The sequence below is a fragment of the Trichosurus vulpecula genome, chromosome 3 (genome assembly GCF_011100635.1).
Source record: "Trichosurus vulpecula isolate mTriVul1 chromosome 3, mTriVul1.pri, whole genome shotgun sequence".
Classification (NCBI taxonomy): Eukaryota; Metazoa; Chordata; class Mammalia; order Diprotodontia; family Phalangeridae; genus Trichosurus; species Trichosurus vulpecula.
The window spans coordinates 327,704,698-327,729,160 of NC_050575.1; the positions used below are offsets into that span (position 1 = coordinate 327,704,698).

The 24,463-nt window shown below is 38.1% G+C and overlaps 1 protein-coding gene across 2 annotated transcripts in view; it reads right to left on the reverse strand.

Annotated features, from left to right (window-relative positions):
- The window catches only part of PAPOLG (poly(A) polymerase gamma), a 45,700-nt gene that overhangs the window by 15,629 nt on the left and 5,608 nt on the right, over positions 1-24,463 (reverse strand). For both annotated transcript variants that reach the window (XM_036751532.1, XM_036751533.1), the window contains exons 4-10: positions 14,834-14,915; positions 14,633-14,742; positions 11,918-11,971; positions 11,495-11,606; positions 10,642-10,731; positions 4,319-4,457; positions 43-115 (exon numbers count right to left, since the gene is read on the reverse strand). In XM_036751532.1, the coding sequence (XP_036607427.1) occupies positions 43-115; positions 4,319-4,457; positions 10,642-10,731; positions 11,495-11,606; positions 11,918-11,971; positions 14,633-14,742; positions 14,834-14,915 (660 nt within the window). The remainder of the gene's footprint in view (positions 1-42; positions 116-4,318; positions 4,458-10,641; positions 10,732-11,494; positions 11,607-11,917; positions 11,972-14,632; positions 14,743-14,833; positions 14,916-24,463) is intronic.

A 24,463-nucleotide genomic window follows, 5' to 3' on the forward strand; every position in this document is an offset into this window, starting at 1 on the left:
GGAGAGTAATTAAAGAAATAATGTAACGAATTATTCACATACCCTAGGATCCCAAACAGGTAAATTCAGATTGCTGTCTTCAGGTTGTTTCAAAAGCACTGGATTTGGCCATTCCCTATATAATTGCAGATAAAATCTTTTTTTTTTTAAGGAACTTGAGAAAATATCAGAACTGCCATTTTTGATCCAAATCTCCTAAGAATGGAAATCTAATTCTATAGCAGAGTCAACTTTTGTTTATATAACATAAATGGCCTGTGTATATAATATTTGTTAAAAAAAAAAGGGGGAAGGATTCTTGTTTCAAAAGTATCTTCTTCAATGGATATATACTGTCTTGCATTAAGTATCTAAATAATAGACTTGGAGAACTATTGGCTGCACTGGAGTTTCCATTCCCATCTCTATTCTCCATATCCTAATACTGGGGAAAGACACAAGAGTTAATCTCGTTTTAATAATATATAACAATAAATACGTAATAGATGCCATTTTGACAGTAAATTATCAGGTTTGGGGAGAGTCTTATTAGTGTTAGGAGGAAAGGGTAGCTATAAGGGTCTGTGACAGACTAGCTTAACTCATCCTGAATAAGCTGTCCACTGTCAGCATCAATTGAAACTATGGTCAACAAGCTCCTTGTACTAAGAAAGTGGGTTAGGTTCCTAATACAATAAATGCTTAAGCATATAAGCACTATGATTTACAATACAGATAGTAACTTAAATAAGTATACAGTATTTTGCCAAGCTGAACATCATGTACATTTTTCCCCCTACCAAGCTTAATCATACTTGTTATTGATGTAGACATCATCCCTGAATCAGCAGTGTAGTCAGACCAGATTTTGTTAAAGCAAAGTTCAGAATCAGGGAAAGATTTACGGTATACAACAGAAACCCAATTCTGACCCACTTAAACAAGTTACTGACAATAAAAAATGGGTAATGGATAGTAGAAATGACATCAACATTGATTATAATAATTTTATAAAGAAATTTAACTGATACAAACCAACTATCAAAACCAGATCAAAGGAGCATAAAAAAAAATACCTCAGTTAACAAACACTTGGCTTACTTGCCAGAGAGTGGCCAAAGGTGACACTAGTTTAGAAGTCATTGCTAAAAGCTTACAAAGGATGATAGGGGAGTACAAATAGCATCAGCTCGTAAACAGCAGCAGGAGCCGTGGAAGATAAAAACAATTGACCAAAAGCATGATGACTTGACCAAAGTCATCATGAGGGCACTTAAAGATAAAAATGGAAAAACAAATTGTAGAAAGGTGGAAAAGATTTGCAAACATTTAAAAAATAAATTTTTATTAGTATCTTTTCACATCACTTACATTTCCCATTGTAGCTCTTCTCTTTATCCCTCCCTTATAATAAAGTATAGAAAAAAATGCCAAATTTAACTGTAGTGGATCAACTAAGATTTTTGTAGCAAACTTTTCACCATTAAGAACCACAGAGATACCACTTGGTTTCTATTATCAATTCTAGATGTGTATATAGAAGTAAATATGATACTAAAGAATTAGGATAAGACCAAGTACACACAGAGGTGACACAACTTTGAAGGCACTGAGGGGATTTATTCACAAGGTATCTAAAGGAGAGGAAGACACCAAAAGAATCTTACTGACACTGGGAAAAAAAAAAGGTCTGCCTCTATATGCCTACTTTCCCGTCTATACAAAATGTTTATGAGACTCATCTACATAAGTATTTTAAGACTTTTTAGTACACACCAGCTTTTTCCAAGCAAAATTCCATAGTGGACCATCTCTTAACTATCACACATCTGACTCAAAGATGCAATGAGTACAAGAACCCACTCACTCTTGATTAGGAAAAAGCATTTGTTTCCATATAGCAAAATGCTGACTTCAAGGCTGTCTTCCTATAAGCTGTCTGTCTGTATGTCAAAATCATTTTAAAATTCCTTGAAAAATGTGTTTAACTACAAAGATAACCTTGTTCAGTAACCCACTGATCATTAACATCAGGCGAGACATAAAACAGAAATATGGACACTGATCTTAACTTCAGGCAAGACATAAAACACAAAGATGGACGCTTCCTACTATGATGGAGGTGTAAAGTCCAAGTTAATAAAGAAATTCACTGTGGATGGGAGGGGAATAGGGGAGAGAAGGAAGAATTCCTCCAAGAAGCTCCTGTTTGGAGAAGACATTGTATTCCCCTGCAGATCCTTCGATGAGAAATCTACAATCACTCAAAAAACTTTGGCTTGATAACTTTACACTTCCTCCAGCAACTAATACTGTGTGTTGAATACAGTGGATGCGATATAATTGTTGAGGGGATAAACCAATGAACGAGCTATACAAAACCACCTCTGGAACCTGGGAAGCAGGTAGACTCAACTTTAACTTTGGCTACAGGTAGATAGTGCACAGTCTAGATGAAGGTCAAAGGTTTCAAGTTTGTAGACCAAATAGCAAGCTTGGGATTCTGCATTGTATTCAATAATTTTCCAGAGTCTACGTGTAGAGAAAGGCGCTAAGGACTGAAAACCTAGCACTATGGGGGCTATTTTTCTCTGTATTTCTCTAGAGTATTGAATAAATTCAATATATTCATTCAATCTGATTCAATAAATAATGAGTACCTACCATGAAGCAGGCACTGCACTATCTTCTGGTAACCAACTAAGGATTGATGCTCAGCACAGTACCTGGCACATAGTAGTAGGTGGTTAATAGATGTTTATTGACTGATGTACACCAGTGTTAATCAGTGCATATGCATATGATTATGCATATGGCTTGTTCTCTGCCTAGCTAATAAAACTATAAAAACTGGGGGAAAAAAAAAGACTTTTGGCTTGACCATTCACACAATTTTTTGTGTACCAGATAATGAAGAAATGTTTATTGCCTAGATTTTAATATACACATTAGCTGGATATCATCCAGATAATGGAGTTTTTTCATCAACATGTCCATCAGGGAGAGATATTAAAACTGAAAGTGAACTGAGCCCAGAAAAGAGCAAGAGAAGGAGAGCAGGCTGGATTTCTTCCAGGAAACTGCAAGGCCCATTTAACGTCCCCAAACGTCTCCCAAAATCCCATCTTTTTAAAAACCAATAGTCCACCACAGCTGTTATATGGCTGTGAGACACAGAACAATACAGAAGGCAAGAGGGGGTGTGAGCAGACTGTAACACATAACTAATGAGCAATGCAGAAGAACAAGGATATATGATGGAAAAAAGATGGGCTTGTTAGATGGGTGAGGGATACCAGGTAGACAGCCTGAGTCTGTCTGATATCTTCATGATGTCAGGAGAAAAGAAAGTAGGCCTCCAGCATGTTGGGTGGATCCCTTTTGGTGAAGTTATATGAAGACATGGATAGGAGTTGTCCAAGATGGGTAAGCATGAATGGGTTAAAATTAGGGACCATCCAAATCAATATGATCCATTTGAGTATTAACAATTCTGTTTAGTTTGAGTCTTTCTATATTATCTTCAAGGGTATTAAGTTTTTAAATTTTCATGTCTTTGTTTCCTTGATCTAATATAGAGTGCGTTAAATTACCATTTAAGAATTTCTGAAATAGCCTTTTATCCTTTCATACCAGACCCTTCTTTAGGTACAATTTGAGCTCTCTATACCTACTGAGCTAAGATGAAGTGATATGATAGTGACTGTTCCTAATCTCTGCTTTTACCACTGGAATTAGATGTGAGAATGGGAACTTCTTACAGCCAACAGTTCTTCACTGCCTGAAAGCATTTTCCGACATAAAAAGCACCAAACACCTTCCCAATACACTTTGAAAATTTTGTTAAATTTTACTACAATACTTCAAAACATATAGAATTTTAACAACACTGTACTCTTTTCTCAGTGCAGATCAAAACTCAATGCCTTAGTAAGTTATTCAAAGTCTCAGCAGATTGCTAGGACCTGCCAGGGCTTGTATTCCATTAGTTTAGAACCCAGTGCCCCTTCCATTGCACGATAAGGCACCAAAGAATGACTTTAGCAGAGTAGCCCAAATTTTAAAAGAACCGACACATCGTATAGCTAATTCAAAGTTAATAAAGATGTTTTTAGTACAGTAAATAAATTTGTTATGATATGAAATGTGTTATAATGGGGTTCTGCTTTTATATACTATGCCAAATAGCCACACTATGGGAAGATAAATTTTACCCTAGTGTAAATTAGAACTTAGGAGGAAATACAAAACAGAAATTTTTTAAAAAAGCCCTTCAATTTACTAACAATTTATAGAATACACATTCAGAAAACTTAAGTTAGAGAGGTAAATAACTTACCACTTTGAAAATACTAAAAAGAACTTGTGGACTAGAGTTGATGCTGCTGCATTTGGATATAACTGACAAGTTCTCGCAACCAGCATTGCCCAAGAGACACCACCAAGAAATCCTAGCATGTTGGAATAAATCCCACGTCCTAGGATAAATGAATATTTATTTAAGCTTCATTCACTTGTTATTCTTAACTTAAATTTTTACTACCTTTCCCTTCACATACACACAAAAAGATCCTTAGGAAACGCTAATCATGTCATTTATAAAGCAAGGCCCTAAATCACGAACAGTGCAGGTGTGATACTCTAGAACAGGCTTTCCCATAGAAAAATGTTACAGACAATGGTAAGCTGCCCAGAAAAGCACGTTTCTCCAGGCCAGAGCAGGTCCTAAGCAAAATTTTCAAGTTAAGTTAAATTAGATATTGGTATCTACTTACCTCCTTCCACATGAAAAAAAATCTCAATTCCTGCTGGTCTTTTCTGATCTAATGATACTTCTCTCCTAATGGCTTAACCTATAAAGTGCCCCATAATCCAGAACACTCTGCCTGCATTTCTCCCTCTAAAATAAAACATTCTATTTTCTTAATATAGGTAATCTCAACTAAATGATCTGATTTTTTTTACAAGGGTATAAATAACTGTAATCACTTGATTCAAGAAATAATAAATATCCAATCTTTAACAATATAACATAAATGTGCCTTTAAATTAATGGAATTTCAGGTAATGTAAAAAACCCCAGCAAATTTTTAAACTGCATATTAAGATAGTTTAAGGAGGCTAGCCCTCTTTGGTCAGTTCCTAAACCATTCCAGTTTTTCTACAACTCCTTCCCTTCCTCTATGCAGAGGTGTCAATTTCTGAGGGCCCAACCAGACTAAAATGTAATCTGGAAGTGTTTTAACAAAATAAAAAAATACAATATATAATTAATTTGTGGCTTTCTAAGTCAATATGCAGACCACAGGAATCCCGTTCTATTTGAATTTGACACCACTAATCTAAAGGCACCATTATACTGATTCATTCCTAAATAGTAATTTTTAAGCTGGTTATTTTCAGGCTGGGAAGCAATGTGCATACTAATTTTACTCATTGTCTATGAGAGTTTTAAAACTGGAAAAAGTGGAACTTACCAAAAGCATTTTAAAAAATGACTTGGAAGTTAATTTAAACCTTGTGCACCATGACCATACAACTATTTGTAAAAAAAAAAAAATACTATTTTATCCATGTAAATTTTATGAAAGAGGAAGTCACTGATGTCAATCCACTCTATTTTCTTTGGGTTTATGATACTGGATCCCATGGCATTACACACAACTAAAATATTAATTTAACATGATTTAATAGTGTTATTGGGCACCTTTCTTGTTTTTAACGTGGCATCTTTTTTTAAAAATTAAATTGGAGGTAGTAGGTAAGCATCTGTTGCGGAAAGCAACACAAAGCAGATCCATCACAAATCCTGAATCCCAGTGTGTCAAAGGTCCTGAAAAACCTGTTTCTGGGCACTCAGAGACTTTTTCTAGGTGTTAAGAGGCAGGCTTAACACCAGTATTTACTTCAGGTTCACTTTGGGATAAAATCAAATGCCCCATAAGTTACTGAAATTTGACAAAGAGGGAGTTTATTTTGCCTTAACACAGTAAGGATACAGGCTGCACTGGTAAATAAGGCCTCCCTAACTTTTTCATGGAAACTCATCTGTCAGCAGGTCAACAGGGCAGAGCAACCCACCAAGTCTAAGAAGCTGCTACTTATAGCCTCAGATAACCAGGAAGCTGGGATCTGAGTGGACAGCTTTGTCTCCTTTTAGGGAAAGCTAATCCTTAACCTAAGGATTAGGAAGGAAGGACCTGGGCCAATCAGTTCTTAGGGACAGCTTTGTCTCCTTTTAGAAGGATTGGGGAAGAAGAGGCCTGGATCTCTTTACATTTTTAGGAGGAAGGTCAGGGAGGTAGAGATGCAGGCCTCATCACACTGGGTGTGCATCATGCCTATCTTGGAATAAGACCACAGAGCTGGCAGCAAGCATGAGATCAAGCTGGTGGTGTGTTCCATCTTTCCAGTCTAGTCCCTAAGGACTTAATTATCACTGACATATGCCTAAGGCAGAGTCTTGGAACTAGAAGAGATCCTGAGCATCAGGAAGCCAGAAGCAATAAAAGGCTTCCAACAAAAGGGACTATCATCCACCTAAGACCCAAAACAAATGCAGAGGTCCTAAGCCTCAAGGTACTCAAATTATTAGAGGGCCTGTACTTACAGAGACTATCTTCTGGATATAGCTCATCTTCCCCCTCCCTCCCCATTTTGAGATGAAGATGTAGGACTGCTACAGAAAGGAGTTCAGTTTGTTCTGGGTGATCAGAACATCAATTATATTTACTGACCAAGATGCCTAGTGAGAACTCCTTGCTGCTTCTACCTTTGAATTTCTTGTGTTAAGAATGACCAGGAATGAAAACTGACAGCACCATCTCTATCAGGCTTAGTCATCACATGACTTTGTAAGGTGCCCTTGATCAATTAGTTTCTCCATCTTGTGGCACACAACACCAGTTCCTGTTCCCATCATCCTTTTGATTTAGGGTCACTATTTGCTCAGGGAATATCCCTGCCATTCTAATCCCCAGTCACCCCAGCCCATCCTTTTCAAAGTTCATCTTCTCCTCTACTCTCCTATTCCATTGGTTCCTCTAAAACCCCGGCTCAACCAACAACTTCCTTTAAAACAGGACTTCTCTTCGTGTTCCCTGCACTCACTGAAACCTAGCTTCCCTTAGAAGACACTAACAACTCACTCCAGTACTAGATGCAATTTCTCTCATGAACCTCAACTCACTGGATCAAGTGAAGAATAGGCACATTCCTTACTTCTCATTTTTATTTTCAGATCCTTTCTTCCTTCTGTTGGCACCACTAAGTAAGCTCTCTCCACTGAGAATCACTCCATCTTTCTCTGTCACCTAGTTATGTATTGGCCTCTAGGTTCTTTCTCAAGGAGGTTAGTATCTAGATCAGCGCTTCTTAAATTGTGAGTTGAGAAAAATTTGGCAACAGTAAAAGGTTTCTGAACACACAATGACCAATCAAACTCAAACTGAATCTTAGGTGTTTCTGGCAGCAGTTGCCCAACTTCTCTTTAGCCTTGGTTCTGAACACAAAGCATGAGCACTTTGTACTGTGCATGCCCTTAGGCCACACAGAAAAGGTCAAGGGGTCAAGAATGGAAAAAGTTTAACAAGTCCTGCTCTAGACCCAAGAATGCAGTGCATCTGAACCAACGGACTTGAATTCACTAAGGGTAGCTAGGTGTTTCCTTACTATCTCTTTATTTATCCTGGGTACAGTTCCCTGTAAAGGTCTTTCTTCTTGGTAGAGAAAACAAATAAAATAAGGAATGAGCAATTCTCAGTTATCATCCCATCCAACACAAGCAAAAGACCTACTCCCTTTTTGATTCTTTCCCTCCCGCAATATAACTAAATCATACTTCTTGTTTTTAGCTCCCTCTGAGCTTTAGCATTCTGGACACCATTTTTATATTGTTGTGCCATGTGCTCTTATACTCATCTTCTATTACTCGGCCTTTACTTCCATCTCCTATACATTTCTTTTTAAAATTTAGATTGCTTGCTGAGTTCTCTGTGCATAGAGATCATCTAGTTCAGGAAAAGTCTCATTTTTCCTCTTCTTTGGAATTGTTTCCCTTTGTCTTCAGAATTTCACTCCTGAGAATTTCCTATCCCTCCTGGGCTGTCTTCCCCTGAAACCTTTCAGCCCATGGGATACTATCGTTTCCTTGAATCCTCCGAAATATGCTTTCCCCAAATCTAGGGCAGAGACACTTAGCAAAAGGTCTTCAATGGAATGTTCCAGGGATGCCTAAGACATTTTAAACTCAACATGTCTAAAACCAAACTCATTGATCTTCTAAAATTCCCAATTTCTGTTAAAGGCATCACCAGTCTTTCCATTTCTAACATTTATAACCTTGTTGCTATTCTCAACTCCTCAATCTCCCTCATCCCATAAATTTCATTGGTTACCAAATTTTGCCATTTTTACCCCTACATCTCTAGCTTTTTAGCCTCTCTCTCTACAACCTTAGTTCAGGCCCTAGATTACTGCAGTAGTTTTCTAATTGGTTTCCTAGTCTCAAATTTCTCCCTTAGGTAGGCCATCCTACACCTTCCTGTTACAGTGATTTTCCTTCATCTCAGATTTTACTGTGCTTGAAAATAATTGTTTGGTTGCTCCATTCTTTTCAGTTCTGGGCACATTATTTTAGGAAGGATATGGATAAGGTTCAGTGTATTCAGATGAGGGCAGCAAGGATAGTGAAGGGCCTTAAATCCATGTCATATGAGGATCAGCTGGGAGAGAGCAGGAAATGTTTAATGCAGAGAAGAGTAAGATGGGGACATGACAGCTATTTTTAAGAATTAGAAAGGCTGACATCTGGAAGAAGGCTATTTTATTTAGCCCCAGATGTCAGAAGTAGGATTAATGGGTGGAAGTTGTATATAGGTGTTGCAACAATCTGCTAGCAGCTGCTGAAGGCGTGTAAGATCCACCAACAACTAGCACGCAGAAAGCTGCCAACACAGGTTCTTTTGATCTGCTTTACTAAGGAAAGCAACATTAGGGGTTAACAATTTTACTTTAATCCAATGTACCATTCACTCAGCTCAGGGGGAAATGCCAGCACCCTGAGCTTCAGAGCAAATACAAACAAATTACAAACATTAACAGACAGACCTTGTCTGATTCAAATCTCAATTCACAGTTACCAGAGTTTAACAAAGTCTGAATATCTGGGCTTACAAGCTGGAGGGCTCTTAACTACAGCTGCCCAGTTTCCACATCAGCACACTGCCAAAAGCGAGAGCCCTAAGCAAATAGCTCTGTCTTCCCTTTTTATGCACTCTTTAGCCATCGTCAAACATCTGAGCCACCAGAACTTAGGCTCTTACTATTGGCTCTGGTCTTAGCAACTCCCCTTAGGCCCCTGAGGGCTTCATGCCCACATAGGCTTAGCATCTAATAGATAGGGGTTTGGGCCTGGAGCTTAGCACCTAAAAGACTCAAAGACACCCAACTGATATTATAATAGACAAATAAAGACTTGATGTATTCTTAAAATATAATTCTGCTCTTATCATTCTCCAGCTCAAGAATCTTCAGTGTCTCCCTTCTCTAGTCCATCCTTCAACACATTTACCAAATCAGTATTCCTAAAATACTGTTCTGATCTTATTCTCCAGCTCAAGAATCTTCAGGGACTCCCTAATACTACTAGGATAAAATCTAAACTCCTCACCCTGGCATTTAAAGGCTTCCATGATCCTTCTTTTCTAGACTAACATCTCATCACTCCCTGACATAAATATTCCCTCTCCTGCCTCAATGTTTTTGCACAAGTTGTCTTCTAAACTCTTCCCACCTCCCTAAATCCACGCCTGGATGCACTGGCTCCTCACCTCCAGCTCTGAGAATCTCTGGTTTCTTCCAAGGCTCAGCAAAAGTTACCAGCTCCTACATGAAGCTTTCCCTGAAACTCACTTGTTTCAACTCTCTCCCTCTCTCCTCCAATTATCTTATATTTTCTTATTTATTTACACTTTGCATTCCCCCAATAGAGCATAAGCTGCCTGAAAGGAAGGCTTCATTTTCGTCTTTGTATTCTCAGCACCTACATAAGGCATATGATTAATAAATAGTTGCTGAATTAAATGATAAACCTTAGAATGCTATACAAATACAAATTATTATAATCTGTTAGACTATCTTTAGTGGTTCTAACTTCCAAGTATTCATTAAGTTGAGCTGAAGGCTAAAGCACCATGTTTATCAAGGCACTTGGAGTAAAATAATAAAGCATTATGACTCACCATACTGCATATCACAAAGTTGTTTCAATTTGCAAAAAGCATCAAACTTCTCCCCACCCCACTACTAAAAAATGCAAAAGTGAAAATTCCTGCAGTGTGGGTATATACTGTAGAGACTAGTGTATCTGAAGTCAAAAAACCTGGGTTGAAGCACAGGATTCAGAATGTACGAACTATGTGAATTTGGGCAAGTCTCTAAATATCAATTTCCTTATCTGTAAAGTGGTGATCGTAATACCTGCACTAGTTACCTTTTGTAAACTTAAAATACTATATAAATGAGTTATCATTACATTAATTTCACTGGGGGTCAAGTGCTTTAGGCCAAGTTAAATGCTTACAAATTGCTGGTAAAATTCAAGACAATTGTAAATGGCAGTCTTATTTCCAAAACATTTTTAAGCACACATCAAATACTTACTTTTTGCCCACAGTTTAACTGCTCTAAGAGTGAGTCTAAAAGTCTCCTTATTTGGCACCAAATGCAAAATTTCATCCGTAACCCTGCAACCTGAAAGATAGAGTATTTATGCATTATTAGGACAACAACAAACCATTAATTCAATTACTTCATGTACTGACATCTTTTCAAATGCTAAAAATGTGATAGGCATTGGTTAAAAGGGTTATTTCCTGAGAACTTGTTGTTATTAAAAAAAATGTTAATACAGTATAAACCTCTCTTTTACAGCAGAAGTTCCCAGAACTTTGTTGGTTTATGGAGCCCTTAATGTCTCAATAACTTTTTCATGGTGCCTCTAGACTGAAAAAAACACCTAACAGTTCTGCTTATTAAGTAGCTGGATCAAGAATTTATCCTTTGGTGCCCCTAGGAGCTCAGCACACAGGACGGAAACCAAGGATCTATAAATTAAAAGCATACAGGTAATCTGACTTAACACTAAAAAACAGCTCCTAAATATGTTAACTCCTTTGACTTCTAAGTTTAAGTAATTTGGTGTGGTGACAACAGTGATATTTAGAATAATAAGACCTGTCTGAGATCTGATTCCATTATCATACTAGCTATGAGCTTTAGCCAAGTCATTTAACTTCTACCAACCTCAGTTTACCCCTCTACTAAATGAGGATCACAATATTTATACTATTGATACTATGCAAGTTTGTTGTGGGGAATCAAATGAGAACATATATTAATGGGTAAAATCAGTCTAATCCTGAAATTCTAAGCTACAAACTTAAGATTGATGAAGTACTTCAGAAATAATTTTATTCTCAAATATATAATCTGCGGCTTTTCTTTTAAATCTTACCATTGAGGCTTCGGATACACCTTATATCTAGGCTTCTCAGACGTGAATCATCTCGTAGATCTAAATTATCAGAAACAGTTTGTATGGCTAGTCTTGCAAATACAAGGTCAATCTTGAGAAGTAACAAAAAAAAAATAGAAAAGCCATTAGAAAAAAATCCTAAAAAATGGAAACACCCAAAGAAAAAAGTTTTATATAAAAAATATCTAAAATTATGAAGATTTCTAACTACTATTAGTCTAGGAAATTTTCCTCAAAGAAGGAAGCTTTCCTATAAGCTTAAATCTTATACCAGATATTACTATAGCAATGTATGACAATGGTGATTACTTCTTAAACAAAAAGATATTATTTCAGTTATGCATGCCAAGTAAAGTCATAAAAATTTCATGAGTGAAATACAGTAAATATTACAATTCTTACCTCAATACCATCAAACTCAAATTTGACTACTGGCACGTAAGCATCTTCTACTGCCTATCCAAAGAAAGCAAGAAACTATTATTTCTTAGAAGGTTCTCCTTTCAATCCTCCTTAAATTTTAAGGAAGCATATGCTTCTTTCACATTGTATTTGTTCTCAATCATGAATTTCACCAGGAAAACAAACCAACCATGTCCTTGATGAGATCCTTATTAAATAACAGTCACTTGTGACTAGTTTTGCCTAATCAAACATTTTGATTAACAATTTTAAAATTTAAAACCCAGTTGTTTTGAAGAAACATATAAGTTAATGGAAAATAAAAGAGTTGCAAGAGAGGACCCTTACTACAATAAGCATGTTAAGACCAAGGCTTCCTTAATTGAACAGGATCTCCAGAAAATATTAAGGAGTACTGGTTTGTTTCAGTGCCTTTTCAGGAGCTGGCCAAATTTATATGGAAGGAAAACTCCCCTTTGCACAAATTATGTACCCTGATTCTAACTAATCCATTCATGGGAACACACAAGTAAGCAAGGCTAAAAAACTGAGTCTTAAAACTATAGGCCTTTTAAATCCTGTCAATTTTCTATTGTGGTTTCCAACTTCTATTTTCATTGTTCAGTTATAAATTGATTTGACTTAGTTATCTGACAACACACTGTTGAGAAAGAGCAGTAGTTTTGGATTCGGAAGATCTGGGTTTGAATTCTGGCTCAGCTTCCTTTGTAACTGTGGACAAACTGCTCAACTTCACTGGACCTCGGTTTTCATATCTGCAAAATGGTGTGGAGGGGTGTTAAAACTATCATCAATCTGTAAGGTCCCTTTCAGTTTGAATTCCCATGATCTTTATGAATTCATTAAAACTGAAATCAAATGCAACCCCCCTCCAGAAAGCTTTCCCTTGTCCCCCACAAATCAATGTTTCTCTTTAGACTTCACATAACACTGTTTTGTAACAGTAATCTCCTTATCATATATCACTATATATTTGTTACCTATATATCTTCTACCCTCACTAGACTTTATTTCAAGAAGTTTGGGACTTATTGTAATCAGCCTTTTTATTTCCCTCAGTATTTAGCCCACAGTGAGCACTTAGGTGTTTACTCAATATTAATTAAATGAGAGATTCTAACTTCTTGACTTGTTGGTTTGGGCTTTTTTTGGGGGTGGGGCATGAAGAAGAGGGAGGGAAGGGTGGAAGGGTGGCGGTTGTGGTGTGATGCCATCATTTCACTAGTGGAAGGAACTCCTGCAGAGAAAATTCCCTCTGACAACACAGGTCAGCAAATGTTTAGCAGCTTTATAGTTTTAGAGAGGAACTAGAGAAGTGAAAAGGTAAGTGACTTTCCCAGGATCACAAGTAAAGATCAGAGGCATGACTTGAATTGGCTTCCCAACACTAAGGCAAGCTCCCTACATACTACCATGCTTTCTCTAGAAATACTATGCTCCTAAAACATCACGAGGCGCTGAAAGCACAATGACGATCTTGCCGTCAAAAAATGATCTCACCCTATTCACCTAGACTCATGGCTGGAAGAAGCTGTAATGGGTCATCTAGTCCCATCCCTTTCATTTACAGATGAAGAAAACTGAGGCCCAGCGAAATTAAGGGACCTCTAAAGGTCACAGCATGAGGAGGCAGCAGAATTGGCACCTGAACCAGGTCTTTACGTTCTAAAAGTGTTTGCCTCTACAATGCTAAATCTTCTTGGTATGCTAGAGGAAATCAGATTTCGGGGACTCAGAATGCAGAATTCAAACCCAATCCTTAGGAAAACCAGTGGACTTTTAAAAAAAAATTTCTATTCCCAAGAGTACTTTACCAGACAAAGGAAAAGACTGACCGAATTTGTCAGGTACAATTTGGCTGAATTCATAAAAACAGTATTTCCTTCTGTTTCAACAATTCGGCTAGCAGCTGCTGTGGGGCTGAAAAACGAACACAAGCCCAACAACAGGAATGCTGCAAGCCCAGGTTCTTTTGATCTGCTTTACTAAGTAAAGCGACGTTATGGGGTTAACAATCTTACATTAATCCAGCATACAAATATCATTCACTTAGTTCAGGGGAAAAATCCAGCACCCTGAACTTCAGAGCAAATACAAACAAATTACAAATGCCAACAGACAGACCTCAAATCTCAATGCATAGTTACCAGAGTTTAACAAACTCCAAAAATTGGGTTTACAAGCTGGAGGGCTCTTAACTACAGCTGCCCAGAGTCTCCATATCAGTACACCGCCAAGAGTGAGAGCCCTAAGCAAATAGCTCTGTTCTCCCTTTTTATACAGTTTTCAGACATCATCAAGCCTCATGTGGGCAAACAAAACTTAAGCCCTCACTACTAGCTCTGGTCTTAGCAACTCCCCTTAGGACCCTGAGGGCTTCATGCCCACACAGACTTAGCACCTGATACATAGGGGTTTGGGCCTAGGGCTTAGCACCTAATAAGACTCAATCAAAGACACCCAACTTAATTGATATTATACCTTCTCGGTTTTCCCTAACTTTTTCTTCTTAATATGGCCAAGAGTACTTTTTCAATATAATGAGATATAAAGCTTCACTAATTTAATCTTATAAAAAATAATCAAACATTTTAAAGATTTCCCCCCCAAAAGATAGGCTTTGTATTCCATCTATAAAACCCAATGTTTATCATCAGTATTAACACTATTAAATACCAACAGAATAAAACTTGCCCTTAAATTTCTAATTCCATCCTGATGTTTGAGTTTCTCAAAAAAGGACTGAAAAAAATCAGATCTTTCCACGTGTCTGGGTGCAACACACAGTGCATCAATATCAGCACCTGCAAATACAAAAAGAAAAAAAAATCCCCATTTAAGAAAAAATATGGTAAACAATGTTGTTAAAATACTAAGGAATATAAAAGTTCATACCTTTGGTGTGTACCCCCAGTCTGTAAGATCCAAAGGTAAAAATCTTACCACCAACATTAGCCACAACAGAAGGTGGGAGATTCTGAAATGAAATTAAACAAATTCTTAAGTGAATAACAAAAAATTAGGAGAAACATCACGATAACATTCTTTACTGAGATAAACAGTATCAATACAACACAGTTTGGAGTAGGAACAGACATAAAAAACTACACCACAGTTCACTATTTATAAAACAAATTTTGCTTGACGGACCTTACAGAATTGTAGGGTATCAGAGTTAGAAAGGACCTCGAAGTTCATCTAGCTTAAACTGTACCTGAACAGGAATTCCCTCTATAATATCCTTAACAAAGTGGTCATATAGGTTATCATATATGATCTCTGATTTACAGCTAGAAGTACCCTACATTTCAACTAGCCCCAAAACCCTCTTTGTACAGATGTGGGAACTGAGACCCAGAGAAATTAAATGATGTAACTAAGGTCAATAGGCAGTAATATTCAAGACATGAACTTGGATGCCATGACTCCAAATTTAGCACCTTCCACTGCATTGACCTACCTCCCCATTACTTCTTGATTGAACATAATCCATAATTGGGCAGGTCTAATTATTAGTTTCTCCTACGTAGAATCTAAATGAACCTCTGTAACTTCCACATCCCTGCTTCAATATTCCCAATAACTCACCGTAGCCACACAGCTGCTCCGGCCAGACTGGTTTTCTTGCCATTTTCCAGACCTGCTGTGTACACTCTCAGTGATATGCCGTGGCACCCATTTCTCTTTGCCTAGTCTATCCATCCCCTATTGTCCACCTTTCTGAAACCATCCTTCAAGATCCTGTGGTGCTCTGTGAAGCCCTCCCTTGCCCACCTAGAGCACAATGAGCTTTCTCTTCTAAACTTCTATACTTATGAGTTTCTGTACCACTTCTCTGACATTTAGCCTCTTACATAATTTCCCTCATGTCCTCAAACAGACTTAAGTAAGCTCCTTGCTTGTAGGGACAGTGCTACACTTCCTTGTACTCCCTCAAGTTAAATGAAGTATCCTGCACATAATCAAACACATTTATACATGTTAAAATCACAAATATTTTCTTTGGGTTAATGGAGTATTAGTATTTCAGGAATAAGACTTGTAGAATAATTCTAACTCCTTTTCCATTTTATATAGCATCAAATATAAAGACAGCTGTGACATTTCCCACAAATTCTCTCTTGTCCAGGCTAAATATCTCTAGTTTCCTCACTATCTTGGTCACCCACCTGGTGGATAATAGGCAGTAACTGTCAAGATGCCCTAGCTTGTCAATGTCCTCAATAAAATGTGGTGCTTCAAACTAAACACAATACTCCATAGTCATAGTTCTAAATCTTAAATTTTGTTAGTATGATGGTTTTTTGATTTCTCTGCAGCCTCTGACGTTGATCAACTCTTCTCCTTGATACTTTCTTCTCCCACATTTTTGCGACACTGCTCTCTCCTAGCTCTCCTATCTGACTTCTCATGTGCTAAATCAGTCACAAATTATCCAATTGACTGCAACAAGCTTTTATTAAGGACTTATTACATGTAAAGCACTATTCCAGGCACTGAAGCTACCATCAAACACAATCATTGCTCTTAAGGAAGATACAACATATAAATAAGCACGTGTTATAATTTGGGGGTGGGAAAGTTTTCTGTAGGACATGGCACAGGACTTAAGCCTTGAAGGAAACTAAAGATTCTAAGAGGCAGAGTGAGGAGGAAGCATTTCAGGTATAAGGGACAGTGTATGCAAAGGCACAGAAATCCTGGATGCAGTATAGAGTTTAGGGATCAAAAAAGAATCTGATTGGCCTACTTAAGAGTGATAATAGTTAGTATTTATGTAGTGTTTACTAGGTACCAGGTACTGCGCTAAATATTTTACAGTTATTATCTCATTTGATCCTCACATCAACCCTGGGAGGGAGGTACTGTTATTAATCCTATTTTAAAGATGATGAAACTGAGGCAGACACTTGAGTGACTTGCTCAGGGTCACATCTGTAAGAAGCGTCTAAGGCCATATTTGAACTCAGATCTTTCCTGACTCCACATGCAGCAACTCTATCCACTTCACCAGTTAACTGCCACATAAAAGGACGTAATGCATAAAGGAAGGAAACAGGCAATGGGTGGAGCCAAGATGGCAGCTGGAAAGCAAGGACTTGCATGGGCTCCCTGCCAGGTCCCTCCAAAAACCTATAAAAAATGGCTCTGAACATATTCTAGAACTGCAGAACCCACAAAATAGCAGAGGGAAGCAGGGATCCAGCCCAGGACAGCCTGGATGGTTGCTGGATGAGGTCTATCAGGCACAGAGCTGGGGGTGGAGGAGAGCAGAGCCCAGCGTGGTCAGCAGCAGGACCAACCTGACCAGGAGCCAGGCAGTACAGGCCCTAGCGCCCTGAATCACTGAGCTGTGGCAGTTACCAGACTTCTCAACCCACAAACACCAAAGACAACAGAGAAGATTAGTGGGAAAAGCTGCAGAGTTCGCTGTTTGGCTACCGCCCCAGGGGCAGTGGGGGAAGTGTAGCTATAGAACTACAGCGGCAGTTACTTCCGGTCCCAGGCCCACATGGTGAGAGGAATTAAGTGGCAGATCAGACCAGGAGTACAGAGCCTGCTTAAGATTTGTGTCAGGTCCGGGTTGGCGGTTCTTGGGGAAAGAAGAGTGCTGGTGTGGCAGAGCTGGCTGTATAGAAATACCTCTGAAATCAATGGCGCATACCCTCAAGCTTAGAACAAAGTACTCTTTGCTCTACAAGCAGACATACCTCGACAAAAAACTCAAGGATCAAGTAAGTTGGCTGGGAACATGGCCAGGCAGCAAAAACGCACTCAGATTCAGACTCAGACGTTGGAATCTTTCTTTGGTGACAAAGAAGACCAAAACATACAGCCAGAAGAAGTCAACAAAGTCAAAACGCCTACATTAAAAGCCTACAAGAAACTCAGGCCATGGAAGAGCTCAAAAAAGAGGTGGAAAAGCAAGTTAGAGAAGCAGAGGAAAAATTGGGACGAGAAATGAGAATGATGCAAGAAAACCATGAAAAACAAGTCAATGACTTGCTAAAGGAGACCCAAAAAAATACTGAAAAAAATATTGAAGAAAACAACACCTTAAAAAATAGACTAACTCAAATGGCAAAAGAGCTCCAAAAGGCCAATGAGGAGAAGAATGCCTTGAAAGGCAGAATTAGCCAAATGGAAAAGGAGGTCCAAAAGACCACTGAAGAAAACACTACCTTAAAAATTAGATTGGAGCAAGTGGAAGCTAGTGACTTTATGAGAAATCAAGGTATTATAAAACAGAACCAAAGGGATGAAAAAAATGGAAGACAATGTGAAATATCTCATTGGAAAAACCACTGACCAGGAAAATAGATCCAGGAGAGAGAATTTAAAAATTATTGGACTACCTGAAAGCCATGATCGAAAAAAGAGCCTAGATATCATCTTTCAAGAAATTATCAAGGAGAACTGCCCTGATATTCTAGAGCCAGAGGGTAAAATAGAAATTGAAAGAATCCACCGATCGCCTCTTCAAAAAGATCCTAAAAAGAAAACTCCTAGGACCAAATTCCAGAGCTCTCAGGTCAAGGAGAAAATACTGCAAGCAGCCAGAAAGAAACAATTTGAGTATTGTGGAAAAACAATTAGAAGAACACAGGATCTAGGAGCTTCCACATTAAGGGACATAAGGGCTTGGAATATGATATTCCAGAGGTCAATGGAGCTAGGATTAAAACCAAGAATCACCTACCCAGCAAAACTGAGTATCATGCTCCAAGGCAAAATATGAACTTTCAATAAAATAGAGGACTTTCAAGCTTTCTCAGTGAAAAGACCAGAGATGAAAATTTGACTTTCAAACACAAGAATCAAGAGAAGCATGAAAAGGTAAACAAGAAAGAGAAATCATAAGGGACTTACTAAAGTTGAACTGTTTTGTTTACATTCCTACATGGAAAGATGACGTATATGATTCATGAGACCTCAGTATCATAGTAGCTGAAAGGAATATCCATATATGTATATGTATATATGTGTGTGTGTGCGCATATACATACACATGTGTGTGTGTCTGTGTGTATATATATGTAGGGGTGTGTGTGTGTGTGTGTGTGTATACATATAAAAAAACACACAGAGGGCACAGGGTGAGTTGAATATGAAGGGATGATATCTAAAAAAAAATAAAATAAAATTAAGGGATAAGAGAGGAATATATTGAGAGAGGGAGAAAGGGAGAGATAGAATGGGGTAAATTATCTTGCATAAAAGCAGCAAGAAAAAGCGGTTCTCTAGGAAGGGAAGAGGGTGGAGGTGAGGAGGAATGAGTAAATCTTGCTCTCATCGGATCTGACCTGAGGAGGGAATACCATACACACTCAATTGGGTATCTTACCCCACAGGAAAGAAGGAGGAAGAAGATAAAAAAGGGGGGATGATAGAAGGGAGGGCAGATGGGGGAGGAGGTAAAAACAAACACTTTTGAAAAGGGACAGGGTCAAAGGAGAAAATTGGATAAAGGGGGATAGGATAAGAAGGAGTACAACATAGTTAATCTTTCACAACATGAGTATTGTGGAAGGATTTTACATAATGATATGCATTTGGCCTATGCTGAATTGCTTGCCTTCTTAGGGAGGGTGGGCGGGGAGGGAAGAGGGGAGAGAATTTTGAACTCAAAAGTTTTAAAAACAGATGTTCAAATAAAGGAAGGAAACACGCATCTATATAATACCTCCTATGTGCCAAGCACTGTGCTAATTAAGCACTTTAAAAATATTACCTCATTTGATTCTTACAACTATAGGAGGTAGATGCTATTATTATCATTACCCCCATTTCACAGATGAGAAAACTGGTACAAAGATTAAGTGAGTTGGCCAGGGTCACACAGCTGTTTAGTGGCTGAGGCTAGATGCTCAAGTTTCCTATCCTCAGGCCCAGTGCTTTACCCACTGCACCACCTGGCTGCCAAAGTGCCCCATATTAAGTATGCAACTAATTGGATAAGGGGAAGGGAGATATTTGAGGGAGAGGGATGTGTCAAGGAATCTAGAATTTTGACTAGATGGAAGAAGGTACCCTCAAAAGACATAGAAAAGTCTAGCAATCTGTTTTAGATATTATGAGTTTGAGAAGCTGATGGGGTGGAGAGTTCAGCAAGGAGCTGGTGATAAGGGACTGGAGTTTGGGAAAGCAAGTAAGGCCAGCTATCTAGGGCAGTAAGTCTTCAACAGAGATAAGTGAACTTATAGGAGCTTCTAAGAACAGAGAGAGAAGAGAAGAGAGAAAAGGACAAAGGCATGAAGGATATCCAAAGTTAGGGGATGGAGGAAGAGCTTTACAAAATTAAATAACAACATTTTACTGACATGAATCAAAGAATCTGAGAATTGGAAGGGATCTCAGTAATCACTTAGTCATACCTATTTGAAAGAAATCCCTACTATAATATCTAGCCTTGAAGGTTTAAAGGTCTTCATATAAGAGGAAGCCCCTACCTCTTGAGGCAGTCCATCCCATTTTTGGACAGCTCTGTCAGGGAGTTTTCCTGACATCAAGCCTAAATTTGCCTTTTTGCAACTACCACTCATTATTCCTGGGTTTACTTTCTGGTGCAAAACAAAACAAACTCAATCCTTCTACAACATGACACCTTCCCAAGTACTTCAAGAAATCTATAGTGTCACTCTAAATCTTCTCTTCTCCAAGGTCAATATGCTTAGTTCCTTCAATCAAGGCCTTTCACCATCCTGGCTGCCCTACTTTGGATGGGCTCCAATTTACAATGTCCTTCTGAAATGCTGATTCCCAGGACTGGGGCATCTGTAATACTCCAGATGAGGTCTGATAAGAGCACAGTATAGTAAGATTATCACCTCCCCATTCCTGGAAGCTACGCTTCTCATAATGTAACCCAAGATTGCATTAGCTTGCTTGGCTACTGCATCATAATGCTTACTCATCCTAAGCTTGAAGTCCACTTGAAGTCTCCAGATCTTTTTCAGCGTAATTGTTATCTAGATATAACTCTCGCACCTTGTACTTATGAAGTTGATTTTTTTTTGTACTAAAAACTGAGACTTTACATTTATTAAATTCAAGCCCAAAGCTTTAGCCTGTCAAGGTATTTTTAAATCCTGTCTTTCAGTGTCACCCCTCCCAACTTTGTCATCTGAAAATTTGATGAGCATGTCTTTACCCAAACCACTGATAAAACTGTTTAAACAGCATTGCCAAGCACCGATCAAGTTCTATTACAGGCAAAACCATACACATTTGTAAAGTGTCAATAACAAACCCATTTTGCTTCAGTTTAAACCAATTTGTAAAAACAAAAAAATCCCCCCAAAACTTTAGGAAAACCCAAATTATATTACTTCATTAAAATTTCATTCTCATGTTTCCTAAAACTTTTATTATTAATCTAATATCATGACCTACATAAACACAGCCGATATCAAAATTCATTTTTCCACTTGAAGGACGCATTCACTTATTTGAAGTAAATTATTCTGTTGCCAATCATGAGGTTCTAGAGAATATCTCAAATAAAGAGTAGTTTACACATACGAAAAAGATATATGTATAGGAAATAATGAGGCTACCAATAAATCTGTACAACCTATAAATTTCTCAATGTTTGAATAAGTAGGAAACACTGAAAAGTTATTCTAAGCTCCCCACAGCTCAAAATCTGTATATGATTAAGCCAATGGTATTAAAGTCAATAATATTTGGTAGTGATGGTGCTAAGTGAATTTATTAGTGCGAATTACAGAACCAAAGGGCTAGGTAACACTTTTAAGACCTCACAATCCCTACCTTTAATAGTCAGATATCTTAGATTATTTAAAATTTACAGAAAAAGAGCTGCTAAATGCTCATGGGGAATAAAAGCCTAGTCACAACATTAAATGTTTCAATTTCATCTAGCTAAAGTGAGCCAATTTGGGGTTGTACTCTAGTTAAAAATGTAAATTTCCCAAACTAATTCCTAGTTATATTGAAAAAGATGATTTTACCCAAGGATGTTGGATATCTTGTGATTTTCCCTGCGGTGGTAAGGTTATTAGAGACAGGACAGTGTCTTGGACAGGAGAGGAACAGCTTTTGAGCCTTCCTAAGAAAGCTAAGAACTTTGTAATCTTTTTTTTTTCCAGCTCTTCCCCAACAAAACAGATCCTGGTTTAGGGATGAAGTAAAACCAGCAAGCAGGAATAATCTTCTTGGATGAGTCAGTGATGACAAATAGGTAAGAGGTCTTAGGCAGACATAAAATGGATCAGAAGAGACAAATGAAATGTTAACTTGGAAGATGAGAAAGGGGTGTGCCTGCCCAAAGAGAATGGTACTAGTAGAAAGTAAGTTGGATTAGAAATTAGAGGATCTAAATGTGAATCCCAGCTATTCTACTGACAACCCACATGATTTTATGCAAGCTACATGCATTTTTGGGATATTAAGTTCCTTCATCAGTAAAAGGAGGGCACTGGATAACATGACCCCTGAGGTCCCTTCCAGCTTTATATACAATTATGCAAGATTTATACCAGATTAGAAATTTTAAAAAATGCTAAATCTGACCAAAGGATATGAAAATATTGCCATTTCTCCCCCTGGAGGAGGGGGCATTTGGTGGTAGAGTTGAAGGAAGTCCTGGGTGATGAAACTTCCACCAACGTATATTGACAAATGTTTGGCAACCTAATTATAGAAGGCAGCCTGGGGCACTGAGAAGTTAAATGACTTGCCCATGGTTACACAGACAGTATGTATCACAGGTAAGACTTGGGCTCAGCACTTCCTGCCTGTCTTTATCCAGCTGCATCTCTAAATAAGAATCACATAAATAATAAATTTCAGAGTTGAAAGGGACCTAGGAAGTCATCTAGTCCAACCTATATTTGAGCAGAAATCTCTATAACATTCCTGAGGAATGGTAACTTAATTTCTGCTTAAAGATTCCTATCAGTGGGAAACTCACTACCTCCTAGGACATCCCATTCCACTTTTCAACAGCTCCAATCATCAGAAAGTTTTTCCTCACATTGGTACAAATTCGCCACTGCTTATTTGTTCCATGAAATCTGCTAGCACCACAAAGTGACTTTTATATCTATACATGTATGATACTATCCAATATCTGGCAACCTCAACTATTCCAAATACCATGAAGAACCAAGAAGGTAGTAAAAAAGAAGTCCCTGAGAAGTAAAAACTATCAAATTTGCAGATTACACAAAGCTGAAGATAGCTAATACAACAGACAACAGGTAAGCTCCAAAAAAATACTGACAAACTAGGACACTGAGGTGAAAATCTAGTAAGATGAAATTTAGTAGGGATAAATGTAAACTCCTACACTTGGGTTTGAGAAGTAGACTTTACAAGTACAAGTTGGGGGAGTCTTTGAGACAAAGATGTGAGAGTTTTCAGTGGGCTACATGTCCAATGCTATCAACAGTATGCTATTGCAGCCCCAAAAGCTAGTGCAGTCTTGGGCATATTAAAAGCACATTTTTCCATGAATATGGAGGCTTGCTCTTTCCTCTGCCCTGGTCAGACTATGCTTGGAGGATTCTACTCAGTTATGGGAACCGCATTTTAGGAATGACAATGATGAGCTCGAACCAGAGGAAGGCAACCAGGATGAGGAAACCCTGGAGTCTGTGTCACAGAAGATCTGCTCAAAGAATGAGGGTGATTTAGCTTGGAGAAGAGATGGCGTGGGGCAATGGACAGCAGTCTTCAAGTACTTGAAAGGCTAGTCAAAGTGGAAGAGGGATCAGATTTGTTTTGTTTAGGCAGAAGCAGGAGCAATGGAAGTTGCAAAGAGGTAAATCTAGGCTTGATGTAAGGAAAAAACTAAAAATAAGAATTATCCATAATAGGAATGGTTTTCATTTGGAAATTGTGGGTTCACCTTTCACTGAAGGTCTTCAAGAAAAAGCTGCAGAGATAAGGGAGATTTTCTTTTGGGCATGAGTTGGAGTAGATACACAAAATGATTCCAAATTTGAATTTCTGTGAAAACCAGATGTGCAAAGAGTCTCCACTTAGGTTTTTCATTATGACCTTAATTGAGGCTTTTTTCATGTCTCACCTGTACCTTGTAAAAGCTTCCTGACTAGTCCTCCTGCCTCCAGATACTCCCTTCTTCAATCCAACTTTCTCATAGCTACCAAAATAATTTTCCTAATGAACAAATCTGGCCATCTCACTCTAATGCTCAAAAACATTCAGGGACTAATTTTGCTCTCACCTACTTTTCCAGACTTATTAGTCTCCCACAACTGGTAAACATTCCCTCTTCATCACTACCTGTTCTAAATGTTTTCTTCTTCTAAAATCTATTTCAAATACTATATTCTCCATGAAGCCTTCCCTGAGCCTCCCAACTGAGTATTCTTTTTTCTTCATGGATTAAAGACCATTTTATTTGATTTCCTTTGTCCTCATCACATTCTCTTTAGTATTTTAGCTGCAATGTTTAGATCATAAATTCCATAGAGACAGAGATTACATTGTTTTTCATCTTTGCATCCCCATCATGGAATGGGGCCTTTCAAATAG